Here is a 23,751-nt window from a genome sequence, read left to right as displayed (position 1 = left end):
TGATCTTTTGGTACCTAAATTTTGATGGCATTCTAACTGTGCTTGCGAGGCTTCGCTCTTTATTTTGTGGGCAAACCGGACGGAATCCTTTTGGACGTAAACATTGAGTTTAAAATGGACTTTTCGTCGTAGTTATCCTGTTTTTTCACAGTCTGTGCCACTCATAGTTAACTCACTTGCGATGGTATGCATTTTATTAGATAATTGTTTGCTAGAGTTTTGCTGAGAAGAATATTTTCTACCTGGAATAACATAATACGTACAAATTGGCACAGTGTATATTTTCCATACACAGAAGAGATCTCGTAAACCAAATACTCCCTTGTGCTCCACTCCTTATCGAGATAGCAAAGGAAGCATAAGAATGATCGGCAGAAAATGTGATTCATCGGGTAGAAAGAAACGACAGATATCCGAAGAATTTCAAGAAGAATATGAATATGAAGCAGAAGTAATAGATGAAGTAACTGAAGAAATCGATTACGAGGTAATGACTTATTTGTGCTCGTTCGTGTGGTGTATATGACTAAATTCCTCCATGACACGCGAGGTAGTCATAGCTCTGTCATGTTAGCGATAAAACAAGGTACTTCTATGTATACATAAATAGTTAAATACTAAATAGTATTTGAACTATGCTCTGTGTTTGAGTGTACGTTCAAGCAAGTTTGAAAACGTGTAGCACAGGCATTCCATGACGTATGTTGTAAACTTGGGGATTGTAGGAAAACAAGCAAAGTTTGAATATCTACTTTACGTACAGGAGAGTTATCACCTTTTATACGCAGGCCTATTTAACAAAGTGCGCACTCGAGACTCTACTTAACAACGAATTTTACACACATTATTAATATTCTGCCTACTTTTATAAAAGAATATGCAAACTTGCTGCGGAAGAAAGTTACAAAGTGACCTTCAAATTAACTATTCATATTTTTTACTAGTACGAAGACGATGGATTACGATACCGTGACGTTATCTTTGTTATCGATGAGAGCGCGAGCATTCAAAGAAAATTTTTTGAGAAGGAAGTGCAACTGGCTTCGACATTAATTACTAGTAAGCATCATTTTTTTTATCACATATATCGCATATATATATTCAAGTATTATATTTGTGTTGTTTGGCTACAATTATTGTACGAAATGTGGTGAAGGGTACATAGCACACGCAACAGAGCGTAATATCCAGGGTGACGGCAATAAAACAAAACCCACCTTTTTTTTCATTCTACGAAAATGAAGAAAAATTTGTCTAACGCTTGAATTTTTGTTTTTGTGTAATTGTAACCAAAAATTAAATTAACTTAGGACTATTTGCGCAAAACTTATTTCCTCCCTAGTATATATATATATATATATATATATATATGTTCCAAATAACCTGGTTTCTGATTTGGTGGTCACTTTTTTATATTATATGTTTCGGTAATTCCATGAAGTGAAAATGAAAAAACTTATATTTATTACGTATCAAACCAATGCAAACTTCCTAAATTGCTTTTTTCAAATAGGAAATGCGGCAAAGACTCAAATGCCAACCACGAAAAACTTGTAACCAATAGCAACTACACAGTCATCTAATTTATATGCCTCATGTAAACAAGTGCTGTGCGGGATCAGTGTGCGGTCGCAAACATTTTGGAATACTTGCTGCCATACTTTATTGGATTGATTTTAATTGCAAAATTGATAATCAGCAACGCGTCGGTATTCTAACTGTCCTATTTTTTTAATTGCGTCAATAGATAAATTTGAAGTGCTACATATATTATATATATAAAATATTTTTATTATACTAACAGAGTTATGTCAGGATATAACCGTTGGAAAAGATAAAACACGAGTTGCTTTGATGTCGTTCGATAAAGAAAATCACTTGCACATAACATTTGATCAACACTTTGAAAGAAGCTCACTTTTAGACGAGATGTCGCGAATCCAGTAAGTATATATAAATATCTATTTGGTTCGATTTATGCCAAAAAAAGATAAATTTACGAAGGCGTTCATCACCGTACACCTAATTACTCGTTAGTTCGCGATTTCTAATCCAACTGGAATGATGATATGCAGGATTACTGGATTTTGCCACGTTTATATGTAGTATTTAGTATGTTGGGGTGCAGAAGTTAAAAAATTAATCTTATTTCCGTAAATATCGAGCTTTGTCTCATCGGTCTAACCATTGCAATTATTACTTTTTGTAATTGAAGCAAATACGTAATGTTCAAATATATGAACACGAAACTATAAAAACATTTTCACAGATATAATGAAACTACTCACGGGGCCACATGTCTGATCAGTGCTCTAGATTATGCAGATACAAAGATGTTTACCGCTGCAGCAGGATCGAGACCACCGTCGATAGGAGTAGAACGGCTTGTAATTTTGATTACTGACGGGTAATTTGAAGAAATATTTTTTCACGATACTTCAAAACTAAACTTTCTGTTTATATATGGTGTCATTTTGATTCTAGATTGCCTGGTATTTGTTGTGTTCCAAATTATGTCTATTCATAGATAGATTCACTCATGTGCCACCTGATAAACGATAAAGGAAGTGTATAGAAGATGTTTCTCAGCTTATTTCTCATTGTTGGAATATAAGTAGCTTTTGTATGCGACTTTTCCTTGGTGGTTGTTGAAACATCGTTTCATTTTCTATAATCATAAATTTTATCCAACTTGTCTTCCTCTTCCACATTTGATAGCCAAACGCAACATTGTTATGTCCGTTTATGTATATGAAATGCGTGCGATCTTCTTCGGCAATATATATAGTGAAAGTATGTGTATCTATATGGAGGTAACTAATTTTGTTCGCCCATTTTACATCAAGTTGTGTGAAGGCATTGGAACCCTTCAGGGGAGGAAGGAGTATATTCACTTGGCTAACACAGTCAGTCCCGAACTCGTAATAGATCAAAAATAAGGAAAATCGGAACAAAATTATGGCCTAACCCTAATCCGGTACACATACTACGGGAGTACTCTCGTTGGTATATGTGAGCCCAACCTCCTTCCTAACTTACCTAAGATTCCTCAAAGATCAAAGGACTCGCATATATACGAATATGAAAAATATGCTGCGGAAGAACAAAAACTTTTAAAAGTTTGAAGTATCTGAAATGCTGTTAATGTATTTTCAGGTGCGCCAATTGCGGGGACAAATCAGGAGTTACCGAAAAACTGAACGAAATTTATCAACAACTTTCTGATAATCATATATCAATTTTCTCCTTTGTTATTGGAAGCAATAATGAATGTATCGAAAATTTGTCGGTTAGCGAAATTTGTTGTTTTAACAACACAATCGTATCTTGAATTTTATGTCGACTTTGCTTTAAAAAAGATTTATCACAATCTGAAAGATTATTCGGGCAAATTTCCATGAGGGTGATGCCGGAGACTATGCATATACACATCTAAATCCAAAAAATAACACTAGAGTGCTTATAGTAGTAAAAACAATTGAAAAATAGTGAATTGTATTAAAAGATCATTGCAATTTACAGAAAAAAATCAATGACTAAACTTCCTCTATCTAACCAATTTGATTATAGGCTTTAGCAGATGGTAATCATTGCTACAATACGTTCAAGTTATCAACGTGGCGTGAACTCGATGAAGCGATCAAATCGATAGAGGAACACGAATGCATCGAAGAATGGTCGGTGTTGCCAGAATCTTGTGAATAGATTTGTGTCAATAAATAAATAACAATAGAATTGTGATGTTTGTGTTGTAGATAAACAAATAGGGCTAAATTGGTCGAGTTAATTTCCGGACGACAAATGCTATTATAAAGACCTTTCGAGCAATTTCAGAAGAACAGAATATTAGTGGGTTAGGTTATCGACTGTTGAAATACATCTCGATTTTGCACGAAACTTATAATCCTATTTACGTTAATCAAACTTTAACTTTTCATAGTCAGTCAAATGAACTAAAATCTCGGTATGTTGAAGGCAACAAGAATAACTAACATAGCCTACCGATTGAAGATAACGTTCCGCTTGGCGGTGAATGCGCGTTTCTCTCGTATCATCGTTCTGGCCCTTCTGTTCGGATTTTCAAAGAAATGTATGGAGATGTCGATGCCGTTAGTGATATTCCAGCGAGTGCATGCTGGAGGTCGTTACATGAATCTTTCCCAGAGGCAAAGGTGAACATTAACGAGAAATAGATGAAATAAAAATATTAGGCTACACAGTTTTACCAGAGAGTAAGGCATTGATATCTGAAGCTAAGGACGTGGGTGCTTCTCCAGCGTTGATAAAATACCTTTTGTATCAGTCTCGAGTGAGTTTATCCTACCTCAAAATGATATATTTTGCTATTTACCAAATGTCATCAGCTCTAAGCATGAGATCTAAAAAGTCAAAAGTAATTAACATATCTTGACCAGGAATAGAAAACATGTCACACACATCTTAAAGGCATGTTTGTTACCGTACCTAAGCATTGTGTCTTTTCTTCTGACCAACGTTCGAAAGGTAAGCCGCGGATAGTTTAGGTTAGGTTATATATTAAAGTAGCGACTCTTACAATTATGAATTCGTGGTCAACTTTTAACGGAGACACTCGGCTGCTTTTAATCCCAGAATGAGATCCCGTTCCATTATGGCTTACAAAAATTTGAATAGCCAAAACGTGCAACAAACATTTTTTTTATTTCTAGATTATCCTCACAACTAGAAAAAACGAAGAAGATTGGTTACAATCATGGCTAGCTCATGTCGATGCGATTCACAAATCCAAGATGAACTTCGCAAATCTATACTTCACTCCAACAGGACTAAAATTTCTACAATTTGAGAAAAAATCTGGTGCGTTTTTTAAACCTGGAAACTATACATCAAAACCTTTGGCTCGTTATGATCTTACATTTTTTGGTTCATACTGCGTAGTCACGGTAACGAAATGTACAAATTAGAATTTCACTTCTTCCACAAGGATAGACGTATATTTCGAACAATTGAGTGAGCGCTTCATTATTGGACACGTTTAGTGGAAATAACGATCGTTTTGTTGTTCTTGTTGGACAAGTTTAGTGAACATAACGATCGTTTTTGGACACGAAGTGGACATAACGATCGTTTCAATATTATGTTGTTGTTGTTCTTGTTCTTGTTCTTTGACACGTTTTTAAAAAGTCGCTTTTCTCTTCGAATACTGGACCAATTGCTTTGAAATTTTCAGTGGTTAAAGATTAATTTAGGCTAGAAGGCTATTACTTTTATTTATTTAAAAATTTTGCGTGAATTCTATGAAATTTGATATTTCGTCTAATATTTTGCTGTATTATTTTTTATCCATGGGAACACGGATTTTAGTCAGTGTCATGACTGGTTTGATTCTGCAAAATTCTTGCTACTGGAAATTCAGAACTTTTTTGAGGGTACCGGTAGCGTCAAAGGTACCGGTAAGGACTGATTCGCTCTGGTCTAACGTGTCCATATATTTGTGCGTAGCTCTCTTGTGTTGTTATGTTGTTCTTTGACACTTTTTGGACACCTAGTGGAAATATTAAAAAACCGCTTTTCTCTTTGATCACTGGACCAATTGCTTTGAAATTTTTAGTGGTGAAAGATGATATTTTTCTCCGGAAGGCTATTATTTTAATTTATTTCAAATATTTCTGTTAGCTCTGTGAGATTTGATTTTGTTTGGTATAACGTCACTGAACGTTCTGCAAACGCATATGCAGGCACTCCTCTTTTTGATCACGGTATACCGTACTGTACTGCTTCGCTTGGTGTCTGGAGGTACGGCAAACCGTACTTCACTGTACTGTGGTGGTGCTTTGAATATAATTCGACGAGTTTTGTTCGAAATAACCGTGTTCTTAAAATATATGACGATCAGAAATGCAATTAGAAGCCCAATGTTTTTAAAGATAGAGAAGTTCTGGTACCGTAACACAGCGCGGTGACACTGAACTAACTCGTAGCTGTCAAAAGCTTGAAAATCCATACAAATATAAGAGATAAAAAAATGAAACTTGGCAGGTGGGTAGAGTTGTGTTTCTTTTAGCCATCTTTAAAGGTTTCGCGGTTTAACATTTAAAGGAGGGGGGAATAGGGAGGTGCGCATTTCTAATATGTCGATAATATCTTTGTCAACCAATTTGCGACCACCGTTTTTTTGTCTGTTTGATTGCTGTGATGTGGTGCTTTGTTTATACAGGTACTATGAGGCACCGCATATGATTTTTGGGAATTGTTCAGCGTGTCCATATATTTGAGCATTGCTCTCTTGTTCTGATACATTTGATCTGAACATAAGTCTGGATCTAAATTACAAGAAACCTTTCGTTACGTTTCTAATATGCATATATATGTTTTAAGACATTGTAATCTCACCAGTTTGGTGTAGTCTGCCAAATTTATTACACCGACTTGAAGTTGCAGCACAGGTTTGATACGGTAACTGACTTGTTTCGACAAACACAAGGCTATTGTTTTTCTTTGAAGAATGAAAACATTTCACACTATTGTTTTCCATTTGTAATTGATTTACTGATGTCTGTAATTCTATATTTAAAGGTGAATTAGCTTTTTCAAGCATGCCAAAGTCAAAGTATTTTGATCACGATGCGGAGGCATTGAAACAGGCATACAGAATGCACAATATTGCAGTGAAACAGGTATGCGCATTTGAATCAGTATGTAACCAAGGTTAGCCTATGTCGATGCTTGGAAATTTGGTTATCTACTACCATTATTATAAACTTTGGATGATAATCTAGTAAAAGAGTATAACACAAATAACGGCCATATCAGTTTTTATAAAAAAAAGAGCATAAAAAATGCAGTTTAATAATACAACTATTTCCTTTTTACATACATCTCAGGAGATACCGAGAGACAAACTACTTATGTTCAATTTATCCGACGGCTGGGAACCAATTTGTGAATTTCTCGGAAAAGACGTCCCTGGTGTACCATTTCCTCATTCTAACAAGGGGGCTCCGGTACTAGACAGGCATATTGCCCCAATGGTTTTTAGTAGAATGAACTACGAGTTATACTGTGTTGTTGCATGTTTGTCAATATTATTAAGTATTCTGCTCTATTTGTTTATTCAAGTCATCTGAATGGTATAATCACACTGTATTAAATTATTAGTAGTTGATATGATATATATATCAAGAAAAGAACCCGAAACAGAGTTGGTCTAATAAAAATGTTTTATTTACTGTATTTAACGAAAGGTGTACTAGGATGCTTCGGGATATTGTTGTGAAAAAAATCATTCGTTTTTGAATGATCAAAAAGCATATTTCTAAATAGGATGATAGGATCATAAGTTACTGCTATACTGCGGTTAGTCATGCGGCCTTCGTGGTCATATATATGATCGTTTCTATATTAATATATATGACCATTTCTCTATTAGTATTTGCTTGACGCAATGATAACCACGCTTGGTCTAAAGTAGATGACGGTCACCCCTAGAAAGAAAACATGGCGCGGGTGCTTTTTTTTAACTGGAGCTACGAATCGTTTTGGTAAATTCTTATTAATATTTTTTTTGTTATATTTCGTTTTCAACTGCAGAACTAATTTACTTGAAATTTTTGATTGGTCAATCGTCATCAAAATTGCGCACACTGTGGCGGTTCGGCCGTCCGGTATTTAGCCATGTGGTGGTCATCGAAATGACCTTGCTTTATTCACTCCACTCAACATGATATTGTGGCCAATCGTGCGAGGTCATGTGATTTAAAATAGTTTGGATTACGCTTTTAAACCCTATTTAATCTGATACATATAAAACTAAATGTACTTTGAAGTACAAACCCAATGACCTATCCTAACCCAGCTCTGCATGAAAGACAATCCTACGTTTCCTATAAGTTAACACCAAGTCTACAACACAAAAAACGATGTCTCTTTCATCAAATCCTGGAGAACAAGGAGACTGTCACAAAAGGTTACCATAATATGCACAAATGTCTAGTTAAGAAATACAACTAGATCGCAACTACAAATTATTATCTCAATCGAATAGGAGATATCAAAGCCTATATATATAAGCCTATGCCCAACATAGTTTTAAATGGGTAAAATAATATGTAAATACCAGTGTATGGGGACACATACATCAGAATATTTACATAAGAAAAGACAATATGTGGCAGCACTGTAAACCAATGTGCTCCATTGTACAGAAAAGGGATAATTGTTTCTATGTCGCCACCTAGTTCTGATACCGTAACTGCTCATCGAGGTACGGTAAGTCGCAAGTTTTATGTTGATAAGGAAAGCTTCCAGATTTCATTCTGATACCGTACCGTAAGTGCCAAGCATATCAAATGTCTGTACCACAACCATTAAATTGCCCAACTTAGGATAAGGGAATGTTATACTGAACCACAAGCTTTTCTTCTTGTTTACTTCCTAGTTCAGATCCGTATATTTAATTATATTAATTCAATATATTTTTTGCATGTTCATGAAATATATTTTTGAAAAAAAATACAATTTTACTGATGAACATTTTTTCATTTCATATGGAGAATGTTAGACTGTTCTCGTTAAACGTAATGCGCGAGTTAGGCTAGTGATTGCGCGTGTGATGCATTATGCCGCAATACCCACGCGACGCAATCATGGCTCGGCCGTAGCCTACTACTGCTTCAGGTACAATGTACTACTACTGCTTTGTGGGTATAAATACTAAATATTTGTGAAACTATACCCAGTTTTTATGTTTACGTTAAAGCGGGATATAAAATATTTCTCCAAGACACGTCGTATGTTTTAACTTCTGGTGGAAAATATTCCGGCGTAACAACTGTAAACTGCGCCAATGACCCAGATATATATATATCAAATATTTGTGGCCAATTTTGAGTTTCGTATTTTACGTACATATATGTAAATGAAATTTGTGTGATCCGGTTCTGCATGACAGTATGGTGAAAGTCCGCTCGTCATTATATGTGGGGCCAACCTCCTTCCTAAGATCCCTAAAAAGATAAAAATCAATTGATTAAATGACTATATGAATATGAGAAATATGCTGCAACAAAACAATAACTTTAGAAAGTTTGAAGTTACTGAAATACTGTTAATGTATATTTAGGTACGCCAATTGCGGGGACAAATCAGGAATTACCGAAAGACGAAATTTCTCAACAACTTTCTGATAATTCGATATCTACTTATCATTTGTGATTGGAAGCAAAATTATTGTTGTTTTCGCTACACAATAATATTTTGAGTTTTATGTCGATTTTGCTTTTAAGAAAGATTTCCCACAATTTGAAAGATTATTCGGTCAAATTTTGCAAGGGTAATGCCGGAGACTATGAATATACACATCTTAATTAAAAAAAAATAACACTATAAGTGCTTAGAGGAGTAAAAAAAAATTGAAAAACAATGAATTGTACCAAATAATCATTGTAATTTACAGAAAAGATCAATGACTAAACTAATCTATCTAATCAATTTGATTATAGCAGATGGCAGTCATTGCTACCATACGTTCAAATTATCGACGTGGCGTAAACTTGATAATGCGATCAAATTGATAGAAGAAGACGAATGCATGGAAAAATTGGTCGGTTGCAGAATCTCGTGAAAAGATTTGTGTTAAAAATTAAAAAAAAAACAATGTAATTGTGATAGATGTAGCGAATAAGTCTAAATTCGTCGAGTTAAGATCTAAACGAACAAATGTTATTTCAAAGAAATTTTAGGCAATCTCAAACGAATAGAATATTAGAGTGATATATTATTGATTGTTAGATATACATCTTTAAAAAAAAATTGCGGCCTCATGCACTTTTCCGCAGATCAATTCCGTTGAGCTCGTGCTCTGCGAGCGGCATGACGTTTCACTTGTCCGTAAATTCAAGCGTAGCTTTTTTGTCTTCGTCGAAATACATGTTTCATAAGATTCCGAATCAAGAGCACCAGTTAATGCACATGTTTATTTAATGTCATCGACGCGTTCACGAGAACGAGCACTCGACAAACAGTGAAGTAGGCCACCTTTGCGGCGAGGGTAACATCAAGATAGGTAACCTTCATTCTACAATTTGTTTTTTGGAGTACTTGCAATTATCGTACTTTCTCATGTCAGTTTGTACAGCCTATCACGATGAAAATAATTGTTGCAAGTTTTCCAAAATGTGGGACAAAGACTTTACGCGATTGTCTGAGAATTTTGGGTTACATTGTGTACGATTTTGATGAGAATTTTACTTTCCTTGGAGAAGAATGGGCGAAAGTTTTTAAAAATGGACCTTCTGTTCGGATGTTTAAAGAAATGTATGAAAGAGTCGATGCCGTTAGTGATATTCCCGCCAGTACATTCTGGAGAACATTACATAAAGCTTTTCCAGAGGCAAAGGTGAGAATTGACTAGACACGTATATGAAAGAGCTATTAGGTTCCTTTCAAGTTCAGTGTGTGTTTTGGTTGAACGTAAGGCATTGTTATTTGAAGCTGAAGACATGGGTGCTTTTTGCAACATTGGTAAAATATCTTTGTATTCAAGTGGAGCACGATTTGTTTATTTGTTTTTAAGATATTCACTGATTGGTAAAAATCTAGACCATTAGATCAAAATACACATTTTTATTTATTTATTTGAAAAAATTTTGAGCTACATAAAATTCGTTCTCCATTCCGAAGTTCTGTGTGATGATATCATCAAAATTGAAAATTGCACACTGTGTGGCGGTTCCGCACTCGCATTCAAGCGATCTTGTGGTCAGCGAGTGCCGTAGGCGTAGAGGACTCCCGCGGTACTGTAAATGACTTGATACTACAGTTATGAGTCGGATCATTTGACATTTCGATTTACGTTGACAATGGACGCACGAATCAGTATCGTCAGAGGACATGGGACAGTCCGGATTCCGGAACGGGCAAGTTTCGGAACGATAGCTGTTCCACAGTTCCAATTCCTCGTTCAGATTTTGATGATCTTCGTGTCCATATATTTGAGCATTGCCCTCTTGTCTTATTTCAAATTCCATTTCTCCCAAATTATCAAATTCCAATACCTCTAAGCATGAGATCTAAAGAGTCAAATTCAGTTGACATATCTTTTCTGATAACGTTTTTAAACTTTTTTGTTTTATACTGCCGTAGCGACTTTATGGAATACAAAAAGTGAACAAGTAGGTGTCATCCACTGAAACGTTTTCCTTTTCTAATTTTCATTCCAAGATTGTTCTCACCACTAGAAGAAACGAAGAAAAGTGGTTACAGTCATGGCTAGCTCAAGTCGATGCGATTCACAAATCTAAAATGTCATTCGCAAATTTTCATTTCACTCCGACAGGACGAAAATTCCTACAATTTATGAAAAAATCTGGTAACGGTATTTGTAAATTGCTTCTAATCGTAACTCCATTATTGACTATTCACAGCTTTCAAAGACGTTTGTTTCGTTTTATTCGTTCGAATTGTTATGTCCTATATTACATGGTCACCGGACATAAATTAGACGGTTTAGAATTTTACTTCATTTCCAAGAGGAGACGCTTATTTCAAACAATTGAATACGAACTTTATTTATTCTAATGCGTTTCACACATTTGATCTAAACCAAAGTTCAGATCTGAATCACAAGAAACCTTCCGGTACGGTTCTAATATATATATATATTTTTTAAGCATAGTAATCTCACCAGTTTGGTGTAGTCTGCCAAATTTATTACACTGTTTTAAGTTGCAGCATAGGTTTGATACGATACTTTATCTATTTTACCAACCAGAAGAAATTTGTTTTTCTGAATAAAATTCATGCTATCGTTTGCCATTTATAAATTATTTACTGATGTCTATAGTTCTTTATTTGAAGGTGAATCGGCCTTTTCAAGAATGCCAAAGTCAAAGTATTTTATTCAGGATGCGGAAGCATTGAAACGGGAATACAGAATGCACAATAGTGCAGTAAAACAGGTATGTGCATTCCGGTCAGTGGTTTGTATTGGTGTATGAAAACGTATTTGTCTGTTTGTTTGTTATATATTACGGTTTGAGTGACATTGCGTTGAAAATATATTCGGTCGAGTGTTTGGTGTTTCTGTCAACCATGACCAGGCCATCCTAAAACTCGGACATTTGATTATCTACTACATATTTATTTTATACTTTGGATTTAATATATATATTAAATGTAACGAGTACAAAACAGATGGCGTTGAAGCGAATAACAATTCTATATAAAGATTCCGATACTTTCCCGATTGTGGAACTTTATTTCGCGGCCATATATATCAGTTTTCATAATGAGAGAATAAAATTTAAAATACAGTGTAATAACATAACATTTTTATACGTCTTTCAGGAGATCCCGAAAGACAAACTACTTATTTTTAAGTTTTCCGACGGCTGGGAACCACTCTGTAAGTTTTTAGAAAAAGATATTCCTGATGTACCGTTTCCTCATTCTAACAAAGGGGCTGCGGTACGAGAGAGACATATTGCCCCAATGGTTTTTAGTAAAATGGACCACGAATTATCTTGTGTTGCTGCTTGTTTGGCTATATTAATAGGTATTCTTCTCTATTTGTCCATTCAAGTCATCTGCTGATCACGCTATATTAAATGATTAGTAGTTGACATGATACATCACGAAAAGAAACAGTTGTTTGATTAAAAATACTTTATCCAATATATTAATTATCCTAGTGTGTATTTATTGTAGTAGCAAGGAGTTAATGGTTTTTTCCTCCATGAAACGTGCCAATGATGTTGGGATGTGTATGGATGTTTAAAAATAATCTCTCGTCTTGAAATTGAAATGATCAAATAAGAGATTTCTATGAAGGATGATGATCGCTATTGCACTACTGTTCTGTACTGTCGTTTGGCTTTTATGTCCATATATTTAAGCATTGATCTCATCTAGCATATGAATATTTTTTCAACGCAATATTACTCACACTCAGTCAAAAGTAGATAACCTCTTCGCAAAGTTAAAAGAGTAAATCACTGGAAATATAATAACTAATGAATGTGACAGTAAATGTCGGTTGTTGCGACACTTGGTGCAATTTTAGTCCATATGAACAAAATGAAAATAAAACAGCTGAACAAAAGTTCTACAAAACTAAATTTTGGCGGTTTTGTTTAGACTGTTAGAAAGGTGCGCTAGAAATTATATATATATATATACAAAAAGAATCTTGAAGGTAACAGAAATTTTATAGATAACCTTTGGTTGACAAGAGCGACCTCGTCGTCATTTATTAGCAAGACGATGTGCTGAATTAGTCTGCTGTTCGACGTCTTTCTTGGCGAACACTTGATGAAATTTTCTCATCACTTCACATGCTATGGTTGCCTGAAACTGAACTTTCAAATGAAATTTTCCCCTTTTCTGGTTAAGGTCTTGTAAACTTGTCCTGCGCGGATAATTATACAAAGTAACATACGTAAAAGTAACAAAAACAAGAATGCGTCCATTACCAGTTGCGGTATGGCGACATACATTATGTTCTGCTAAAAACTAAAATCGATCGAACTCATATGAAACTCATCTTGATTTTTTTAATCAATTTCCAGCATATCTTTGTAGTTTTCAATGTTTTCCACGCAACACCAACAACATAAAAATAGAATTAGACACATAATAAAAAGATAGAAACATATTATGTTCGATGACTTTTCATGTGAATCATATTTTGCTAGAAATAGAGTAAGCTCCAAAACGTGATTTGTTGAAACACAACGAGGTACAGAGTACAGACCATTCATATTTAAAGCTGGACAAATAAATTTACTTTCTGCTTAAGAAATCGTATCATGAGGAATAAACTTTTGCAGAACACATCCTTGCATAGCATACCCGTACCTATAAGCCCAGTTGAGTGAACGGAAAAGCACCAGAAGGTAAGAAAGGTTGAAAACAAGTTCAAGGGTCAACATCAGTTGATTGCGAGCGGTATCTAAACTTCCGGCTCCGTGTATGTTCATTTTGTTCCGGTAAAATTCGGCTGTCACGTGAAGTGTTCGATATTTCTTCCAAATCATTAGGATAATATTCCTCGTCAATTTGCTCCTGTCTTCTGAGAACAGCTCGATCAACGGGGCAGTTCACGCTATCGCTTCTCTGAAATAAATACAAAAGTGAGTATAAGATAATTAGAAGAGATGCAAAACATGGTCGTCGTACGCATTTAATAAAAAGGTTTCATAATCAAATGTGTGGAAGGACCATGGTGAGAAGATTGAATATATATAAACGTTTTCTTTATATTTGTAAGACCAAAACGCGTATGATCATTTTATTGCTCTTAGTACTCGTACTGTTAGTCCGGTCGTCTTCTCGATTGACCAAATAAAAGCAGAGCCTTTGTAATAAAAGGCATGGCACTATTTGTTTGATTTTGTTCTTAACTTTTGAGCCCACATCAGAGATCAAATAATGTTGATACGTGTTGGCATCGATCTCATAATTTCATGTTCTGTTTGAAATCAGCGAGATAGGCGCTATCAACGATGAGCACCAAAGTAATCAATCGAATTCGTTTGTGTTTCAAAGCATAACACAGCGTCCAGAACATAACTGACAAAATGAATAGTTAATCTTCCTCATGTGTTCGATGCATGATATTTCACACTGTAGTTCAAACCTTAATTGAAATATTTTTTTTTTTTGAAATATTCAGCCATTTTCGCTAAATGGATAATAATTAGATTTAAGGCTACCGGACTCGGGTATGATTCAGAATTGCGAATATTTAACTTGACCGGATTTAGATAAGTGATATGACCCAATCACGGATGGCATGCAATAGCCTAAATGGTTTGCCTCATACTAATGATTGGGTGAAATAGCGGGAAGTAAAATGTGTAATCTGAAGTTTATTCGAGGAGCAGAATTGTTTACCGCTAACAATAAACAACTGGTCCATAAATTTATCTTTTTTGAAAAAATATTCCTCATATTCGCAGTTGCGTCAGATTAGATCCCCGCGAAGTCAAAATGAATATGAACCTTTTATATTAACGGGCGCCTATAGCATTCAGTCATCGAGATCTCAATCTGAATTTATCAAAATTTGCGATTTTTGCCTCAGTGGCCCAGAAAACCAAATGAATTTATTCTTTTCATAGATTTCATGAGATTTGCTTTAAATAATAAAAAAGATTTCAGTGATATAAGATCACAGTTATTTTAATACCACATACAGCTTATATTGAATTTATGCAGAGTGTTTATGCAGAAGTTATGGAATAACAAGGTATCAGATATCCATATTTTCCCTCTGTCGCTTTATATTTGCATTGGGAACTGATACACTCAAACCCACATATTTTCTGCCTATTTTGGATGTAAAAGCTTTTAAATTTCATGCACTGTGTCAATATTCATGTATTTAACCACATGAGGAAATAAAATTCCTGTTATCACATGTTGTAATATCGACCGAGACGCAACTGAATAAGAAAATTAAATTTTAATGAACCTTTTTCATCAAGCCTAGAAATGTTCTGTTGACGAATTTTAATTTGAGAAACAGTATTAAAAGCTTCCACGAATTCAAAAAACAAAAACAGGACTGAGTCTGGCGTGATACATACCTGAACAGGAATAAAAGGGGGTCGAATGATAAAATAACCCAATAAATTACATAACGTTAATTAATTTGGTGATATTCCATTGGCTTGTTTCATTGACTTAACTACGAAACCCAGTTGCTCAAAATGGTATTTACAAAATGTTTTAACCTAATTTTAAAATCAGGCCAGACAATATTATAGCTAGTTAACCAATATTTATCCAAATGAACCCATTAGAATAATATTAATCTTGAACTACTTTTCAATGGAAACTTTTCAATTTGAAAACTATCAATTTGATTAAATAAAATCTTCAGTTATCTCTTACAATAGGTGTTTGCTGCAGGTCGTTTTACAAAGCGATTGAAATGGGTACTTCCAAAAACTACTTTCAGTATTGTTGGTTTCATAAATAATTCTAGTCCTCGAAATTCTATCAACCAAGACAACATGAGCATATAAATATTTCAAAATGCAGTTAATGTTGCTTAACAAAATTTGAAAATATAATGAAGGTTGCCAGAACGTGCCAAGTCCGGAAGAAAGTATCATTTTTAAACAAAGTATATTTCGTTTTTCTGAGTTGTTGTTCATATTGTTGTTACTGTGACAAGAATATTTTCTATTTAATACCACGGCCAATGGTTTTCAAATTTTTAGCAGCTAAAGATTTTATGCAATAAATTTTTTCAAATATTTATCTACTTAAATGAATTATAATTATTACTAATTTAATTATTCTTATAATAAATAAACAGTATGCTATGTTTAATTAACAATTATTGTAAATTTTTCAATCATCTCTTACAATCAACAAGAACAATTTTGCCGGTCTGTTCAATATGTTTAAACAATGCCATTCCGAAAATCTTTTAACGTCATTGTTCTATGCTTATGGTACGGTGAAATCGACAATTTGAGAATCTCAAATTTCCTGCTGATATATAAATAATGAAAATTATACCTGTTTTTTGACTCTCCATCTACGCATACGTTGCCCATAATAAACTGCAACTGAATCACTATATTGTTTCCTCATTACTTGGCGACGTAACTGTGTTGCAGTTTTACTTCTACACGATGGTGGTCTTCTGAAGCAACTTGTTCTGTCACTTGTCATGCTCGGATCAGGCTTCAAGAATTCTTTAAAAATTCGATCTGTTTGGACGTCCACGCTGGTAATTCGAGTGTATATTTGTTAGTGGTTAAAAGAACTGGCGTATACAGTTGCAAAAACATATGACAAATTTCTTCATGAAGCTGTTCAGGCGAATGTCAAAGGCTGAGAATATGGTACTTCTATTTTACAATTAATCTATAATGCCGAAATGAAAAGAATTTGAAATGCCCAATATTAAATTTAAGGATTTCTGTCCACTCCGGTATATTATTATACAAAACAATATTCATATTCCTATTGTTGCGATAAAATAATGTAAAAACTACAAATGTAAAAGTGTAGTGCCGACAACCTTTCAATTCTCATTGTCGGTGAGAATTGTAATATTCACAAAGCAGGCCTACTTTACCAAATATCGATAAGGAACACAGTATAATTGCTACCTGTGTGATTCGACTTGCATTGGTACGTTTGAACAATATGACACATTTGCCCCACTACACGCATACAAAACTTATTTTATAATATGGGAGTTTCAGATATTCAAGTGAATTCTATGCCATGGCTGAAGACAGTCATGACAGTTACATTGCACTTTAGCCTGACACTCTTAAAACTAACTCAATAACGTCAATACCGCTAAAACTTACCAGTAGTCTCTTTCCAGAGAATATCCACAGAAAGACGGTGAAGGCACTCGATGCTTGAAATGAGATCGACGAAAGATTCGTGTTAAATTTTGTATGCTATCCGATTTAGGCGATTTGCTGCTTGCTTCGGAACTTTCATTAGATGTAGTATCATCTTGTGGAAATGAATTTGTCGTCTGTTTAGAAGCTGATTCCGATGATATTGAATCGGGTGTAATGGAACAAGATGATGATTCACCTGGTATTGGTATACCTGGAGAAGAATAGTAATGTTTTATTCGAGAGAATTTGTTTACTTATAGGCTTTCTTGTTTAAACTAAAGAAAGTATTGTGGTTCTGTAAAACTGACACTCCCATTCATTAACTGTTAAAAGTGGGATTTTGTGAGATAATTTGCTCAAAGCAACTCCAACTTCGAAAGTAAAGGAGACTTTTGTCAAAGCAAACAAACAACTGGCGACCTATGAACTGCATTACGTACCAGAAAAAGTCGGTTGACGCGGAAGTGTCATTGACAAATTAAATTAGTGTTTTCGTTGAAACCCATTTTTTGTATATTTTTATTAATGTATAATATATGTCTTTTCCATTTACTTCCATTGCTATGGGGATGGGTACAAGTTCCGAATCTGCGTTTACAACAACTAACCTGAACTTATGGTCTGATCCCGTGTTGGACTTAATAATTTCATTTGTGTTTTACCATCTTTGCTTCTATCAGATCCATCTCTGCTACAATTTTCAACGATCGCTGTCGTTCGCGACAGATTAAGATTACGTGGCTGAAGCTCGATGTCGTCATCGACAGGAGAATCGTAACAAGTTTTTGAAAACCATTTACATTTTTTCCTGACGTCACGAAGTGTGTGTATACTTTTCCTTGGAGTGTGAGAAACTTTGGGATTACCTCGGCGAGTTGGCGTCTAAAAACAATCAGTATTCGCTGTTGCAAAAGTTGATAAAACATAAATTTATCAACCAATGTTGATTTAGTAATTTCATATATATATATATATATATTCATTTTTCATGATTGCTAGGCTAAGTCGGTGGTTCCCAACTTCGTCCGCAAAGCTTTATCGCCGTTCCGTGAGAAATTTCGTTGCTTTGTTGTTGCTTATTAATTACCAAAAAGCAAAGTTGCGGTGGCATAACAGGCTATTTCTCTTCGTCGTCATCGTCGTTTCGCTTTCCATGTTCCTAATTGTCTCGGAAGGGCTTTGTTAAATCTGCAATTGCGTTTTAGTCCACAATACACAGTATTATAGTACTTGGACAATAAAATAAACGATTATTTCTACAAAAATATTAAGCCTTTTGTATTCCTTTTTTTCTGAACTATACGTTAAGTATCGAAGTACTTTAGACCAGAATACTTCTTTCAAAATTTATTTTACCATTAGGTTGATTAAGTTTTACATTCGCATTTGAACACATTATCAAACTCGAAATGCCCGACTGAGTAAGCAAGTAAACTCGAATTTACATTCAAATGCGAGCAAAGACTAATTTAATTCAAGTGGTGACGCATGATACCATATTACATAGAAAATGCTATATAAAGATGAATTTTTTAAATATAACAAAACAGCAAGGCCATGACTTTGAAATATAAGAATGTCCCATTATTCAAATAAAAGCCGAGCGATTCACAAAGCCTACAAAGGATTGGTTTGGTCACTTTGCATGCTTCGGTAAAGCGTAAAACATCGGTAGGTGTGGAAGCGTACAACTTTCGAAACTTTGATGAATTTTCATTTCGAGTACGTCGCAAAGCATACTTATATGTTCTGTTATTTGATACGTTGATATTTGATAATCTCATGATTTTACAAACTTCTTTCAAAATGAATGATTTATTGTATAAAAAAAATTCAGCCCCCTGTACTGCTTTTAGAGACGAATTCAACCCTTTGTCGAAAACTGTATGTAACAATTTGCTATTATATTATCCTATTTTATAATTTCGAAGTGTTTCACACAGTCAAAACAACAAAACAAGCAAAAAAGGCTTTCACTAAAATAAACCGTCGTATGTTTTTCCTATTTTAAATTTATGATTCGTGTCAGTCATTTCAGTCACTTTATTTGATGTTACCGTTCCGCCGAGGTACAAAGGTTGGGGACCACTGGACGAAGGGATGTATAATATTTGGCCTAAATATGCTGATCTCAAGTTGGAGGTTTCTAGTGCAAACCCCTTGCCCACTACTTTACCCAAGACAGGATGTAAAAATTGGGTAGGCTGCACACTCAATCCAAACGATTATGGTATAATTGTAGCTGCTTGTCTGAAGCATATTTCAAATGAAGACATGAATACATCGCATAAAAAAGTCCGTTTTTCATCGTCATGGACACCATGACCCATTGATGACTGTGTCGCATACGCTCAGGGAACAACTACATTATTGATAATGTCAATCAATTGATAATGTCAATCAATTGAATAATGTCAAAACGTTACATTATTTTCTGCAGGTTCAACACTAAACCAAAGCAACTGGATTGTAGTGGTCATCCAACATTCTAACTGTACTTACATTTTGGTTACTGGAATCATTGAGAACAATAATTTCATTGTCGCATTCCTCAGACGTCGCTTGGTTCACAATTGATTCTGAAAAGGGAGAAATTTAGTTGAAAATGTAGCATAGAGATATCAAAACAGATGAATGAATCGTATTGAGAACGTAACATAAGACGATTCATTAGGTCGGTGTCGGATGAAGACAGGCCGCTGAACTGGCCATATGTCGCTAAGGCCTAGCATGTCTAATTCGAGGTTAAAGACGGTTGTTGTCGATAGCTTTCGAAAATTTCTGTGGGCTCTATGGGATTCGTTTTTACTCCGATGTTTTGTGTGGTGACGCCATCAAAATTTAAAATTGCGCACCGTGTGGCGGTTTCGCATTCGCGATCGTAGCAATCTGATAATGGGTCGAAATCGGGAAGACCACGGTACTGGTAATGTAAAATAATTAATACTCGTACTAATTCGTATCGTCTTTCGTGTCCATATATTTGAGCATTGCTCTCTCTTATTTTAATACTTTATTTTATTATTATATTGGTATCCAGTATACATAGTTCCTAAACAATTAAGATATATCCATAATGACTTTCGAGCTTAAAATGTATATTTAAACACACTCAATCTGATTGGTATTTGATAGCGTTTATTGCGCCACGACCTTAAGTCATCTTTAATAAATTGTATTTATTAGCATTTCATCGCGACTTCACTCTTTCGTCGCTTCCGGATGAGCGATTTTGCTTTGGCTTTGGCCGACCTTATTAAATCCAATATTGTTGTTATTGACTTTTACGGATCACTTGATTGATCAAGGATGCATAAAATGAGAATTGTGTTCTATGTTCTATATATATGTACTTTTAGATTTTATGAAATGCCCTAGAAGGGTTTTTACAGCAGATTGACTGTAATGATTCAATTAAAGGGCTGCACGGACCTAAAATAATTCGTAATGTATGTTAAGACTTCTTAAATTAAATAGGATCATTTTAGGAGCAAAAATCGAAATTGAAAAGAAAATCACATTATTATTATTACCCTTCACACATCTAGCGCGATGATTTTAATAAGAAACTGGACATTTAACTACGCTCACTATCAAGGCGTATGTACTAGTTAGTATTTGTCCCAGGATCGAAAATACAAACATTATCAGTCATATTAACGCAAAACTCCTAAATTATTTTACTGCAAACTAACGGCAAATGGTTCGATTTTCCTTGAAAATGATAGAATTTTTTGTCGTGGTAAAATCACAAGTTATGCACCTGAAATACTACAACAGTTTTTGTACTGTGTTAATGTATAGGATCTATATGGCTTGTATTTGAGTTCAGGTCGCATTATCTTTGCTGCATCGGAAAGTAATGGATCCAATGGCTTTACGCCAGTGTCATTTCCTTCATTTCCTCGACCTAAGTGCCTCTTTCAATTACCTTATCTTGAAATTGTTGGCAGGTACAGCAAATAAACTACGCATTTCTTAGAATAAAAGCAATTAGTAGTGATGATCAATAAATATAGAAATTTAAAATTGTAATTAATTAGAAGTCAAAATGATCAGAAACCTAAAAATCTACTACAACAGAAGTTATTGTTTATATTTGGCGCCGTGTCTAATTTCTAATGTTCACCTGTCTAAATTATTACGAGTGTTAGGGGAGCCTAAGTATGATATATATGCGCTTCTGGACAGTCTGAACAGCGTCGATTTTGTACTATAAAAAAAATATTTTTCGCAGATTTTGAATTCATTATTCTGTAAAACTAAGAAATTTGTGCAATTTTTATTGTCTGTTTAATGAACATTTTCGAATCAAGATTGTCCATTTATTCATTTTTCAATATCTGCTTAAAATTCTTTTATCAAACACCAATTTATACATCAAAATAGAAAATTCTACAAATAATCCAATTATCTATCAATCCCACGTGACCTGTTATCACAGGAGATGCGTCAAGGACATTGAAAATCCTTTCAAGGCGTAATGGTTATTGATCGATAAGTAGAGAGTGCAAATTAATTTTGTGTTTGCCTACATTTTTGACATTAGAAAGACGTTCACGGCGGGACACAATAACATAATAGAATAACAAGATCTAATGTTCTGAAAAATCAGCCAATCGGGCATGAAAACAATGCTGTGACTCAAAATATCCTTTCAGCAAAATGAATGACTTAGAATTTGGATGACTAAATTGTCGTTGTTAATTAAAGCAATCTTGTGACACTGTGTTTATCCTGAAAACACAAAATGGGTTTAAAGAAGCACAGGATAGTGAATATTGTGCATATATACTCGAATTGGAGACCCCTGGTTAAGGCGAGGTCATTCAGACCTATATGCCCTATGTTTAAATAGCCTACCGTTCAAGGCCTTATATCTGATGAGAGTATTGTGAACGAATGAGTATTTTTATAGTGAAAAAGCAAGAAATTTTTGAAACTCTCATACAATCGAGATATGGCTTTAATTCGAAGCTGTACAGAATTTCAATAAAATACCTTTCTTTGTATTCTGTGTCTCACACTTGTTATCTCGTTTTCGGATTGTTTCTGGTGATGATACACGAGGAGTAGAATCGTCGTCTAAGCTTGCAGGATCTGAACAGGAGACGGATGTGCTTTCAAATGATTTTCTCAAGTCCCACAGAGATACATCAGCGGATAGTTGATGCTCGTTGTTTTTCCTTTTGCTGGTGGACTGTCGAGAGGAATTTTCTTCTAAAATTTCGGCCTGCGGAGAGTTACATTGCATCTCTGTTTGAGAAATATTTAGGAAATATTATTGCACAGAAAAAAAATTATTGAACCCCGTGCCGGTAACTTGTACTTGATGAAGATGCGTCGAAAAGCGACTGTCTTTGGGAAAATATAAAAGTTTGACAGCAAATATCGTAATCTGTAATACATTTTTATATCATCTCGCTTTTTGACGATTAAATATATATAGGCTACGTGTATAAAAGCTTTATTGCGTGTTAATATCACGTGGTGTATTAAATGCATTCAATCAGAATGTATACAATTCAGATATTGATGGCGTATTATCCAAAACAAATAGAAAACGTGCCTTTTTCATCCAAGTCGCCAGCATTTGCTCTATTTCCGTGTATCAATATACTGTCAAATCTTTCAGGCGGCTCTTCCTGTGGAACTGTGTCCCACTCCTCTGGAGTATACTTTGCAAGTGAGCATACACATAAGTTCTCTGTCGGATACGGATCTGAGTCTCCATTTTCTGGCGGAGTGCGTAATCCCAAAACCCTCATTGTTTGGTTTTCTCCTCCTATTATATCTCTGTCTATTGCTGTACCGTGTCGATTTGAGATGTAGTTTGTTATTCCTAAGGATGAAAACCGCTCCCTCATTTTTGGCCAGTCCGTCTCGTTCTCAGATTGAAACACGTCATTCTGGTCATTATTATTGAAACATTTTGCGCAAAATCTGGCATCCCTGCTGTAACATTCTCGTAGATTACTCATGTCATGTTATCAGTACGCACGTTGTTTTTTTATTATTTTTAGTTAGGTTGTATAAATTTGTAAATACTGTGATGATTAAAAAATAATATCATTACATATTATTTTGATATTTTAATTCATGAAATAGCAATGCATATTTTATTTTAACGATACAGTATTGCTAACTGATTTCGGCCCGTTAAAAAAAGTTAATCTGAGCTACATAAAACAAGTCTCCGTTGGGTTTCACTAATTTGTAAAATTATAAGCAGAAGTCTTAGACACAGTAACGAGTACCAGCAAATAATTATCTAATCAATTAGAATTGTCACAACTTCATCAGAACAAAATAAGATTGCTTATTTTCGAATGAAGGGTAGGATAGACAAGAGAGCTATGCTCAAATATATGGACACGTAGAGTCACATAATTTT

The 23,751-nt window shown here is 34.7% G+C and overlaps 3 protein-coding genes across 5 annotated transcripts in view; 2 read left to right on the top strand and 1 right to left on the bottom strand.

The window, feature by feature from the left end:
• LOC120340149 (complement factor H-like) overlaps positions 1-3,916 on the top strand; it is a 31,548-nt gene extending 27,632 nt beyond the window's left edge. Inside the window, exons 28-33 of the mRNA XM_078116573.1 lie at positions 296-487; positions 945-1,059; positions 1,805-1,943; positions 2,270-2,407; positions 3,157-3,289; positions 3,571-3,916. Coding sequence (XP_077972699.1) covers positions 296-487; positions 945-1,059; positions 1,805-1,943; positions 2,270-2,407; positions 3,157-3,289; positions 3,571-3,705 — 852 coding nt within the window. The 3' untranslated portion in view covers positions 3,706-3,916. The remainder of the gene's footprint in view (positions 1-295; positions 488-944; positions 1,060-1,804; positions 1,944-2,269; positions 2,408-3,156; positions 3,290-3,570) is intronic.
• Positions 3,917-4,067: 151 nt separating this feature from the next.
• On the top strand, positions 4,068-12,874 carry LOC144427207 (uncharacterized). Of its 3 annotated transcripts, none has more exons than XM_078116055.1 (7): positions 4,188-4,503; positions 4,689-4,836; positions 6,556-6,656; positions 9,101-10,375; positions 11,200-11,347; positions 11,836-11,936; positions 12,325-12,874. In XM_078116055.1, the coding sequence occupies exons 4-7, from the start codon at positions 10,124-10,126 to the stop codon at positions 12,568-12,570; spliced, it is 747 nt and encodes a 248-aa protein (XP_077972181.1). In that variant the 5' UTR covers positions 4,188-4,503; positions 4,689-4,836; positions 6,556-6,656; positions 9,101-10,123; the 3' UTR covers positions 12,571-12,874. The 3 variants fall into 3 exon arrangements, with proteins under 3 accessions (XP_077972182.1, XP_077972181.1, XP_077972180.1); XM_078116054.1 differs by having other exon boundaries at positions 11,200-11,353; XM_078116056.1 differs by lacking the exons at positions 4,188-4,503; positions 9,101-10,375; positions 11,200-11,347; positions 11,836-11,936; positions 12,325-12,874 and adding exons at positions 4,068-4,172; positions 6,864-7,401.
• Positions 12,875-13,515: 641 nt separating this feature from the next.
• Positions 13,516-23,437, bottom strand: LOC120340160 (uncharacterized). Its single transcript, XM_039408444.2, has 7 exons — positions 22,927-23,437; positions 22,359-22,613; positions 19,860-19,936; positions 17,966-18,239; positions 17,316-17,568; positions 16,510-16,720; positions 13,516-14,091 (listed from the first exon to the last, which is right to left on the bottom strand). Exons 1-7 carry the CDS (start codon positions 23,336-23,338, stop codon positions 13,894-13,896), a joined length of 1,680 nt encoding a protein of 559 aa, XP_039264378.2. The 5' UTR covers positions 23,339-23,437; the 3' UTR covers positions 13,516-13,893.
• Positions 23,438-23,751: the final 314 nt, after the last annotated feature.

This window comes from Styela clava, chromosome 9 (assembly GCF_964204865.1).
Source record: "Styela clava chromosome 9, kaStyClav1.hap1.2, whole genome shotgun sequence".
NCBI classification, from domain to species: Eukaryota; Metazoa; Chordata; class Ascidiacea; order Stolidobranchia; family Styelidae; genus Styela; species Styela clava.
Note: the sequence above shows the minus strand (reverse complement) of the source record. Positions and strands in the feature narration are given on the sequence as shown.

Excerpts from the sequence above, each read along its gene's own strand:
- LOC120340160 (XM_039408444.2), bottom strand. The coding sequence starts at position 23,338 with ATGAGTAATCTACGAGAATGTTACAGCAGGGATGCCAGATTTTGCGCA. Across the intron at positions 22,614-22,926 it reads TGGCGACTTGGATGAAAAAG|AGATGCAATGTAACTCTCCG; the intron begins GCACGTTTTCTA and ends TTTCTCAAACAG. Across the intron at positions 14,092-16,509 it reads GATGGAGAGTCAAAAAACAG|AGAAGCGATAGCGTGAACTG; the intron begins GTATAATTTTCA and ends TATTTATTTCAG.
- LOC144427207 (XM_078116054.1), top strand. The coding sequence starts at position 10,124 with ATGAAAATAATTGTTGCAAGTTTTCCAAAATGTGGGACAAAGACTTTA. Across the intron at positions 10,376-11,199 it reads AAGCTTTTCCAGAGGCAAAG|ATTGTTCTCACCACTAGAAG; the intron begins GTGAGAATTGAC and ends TTTCATTCCAAG. Across the intron at positions 11,937-12,324 it reads ACAATAGTGCAGTAAAACAG|GAGATCCCGAAAGACAAACT; the intron begins GTATGTGCATTC and ends TACGTCTTTCAG.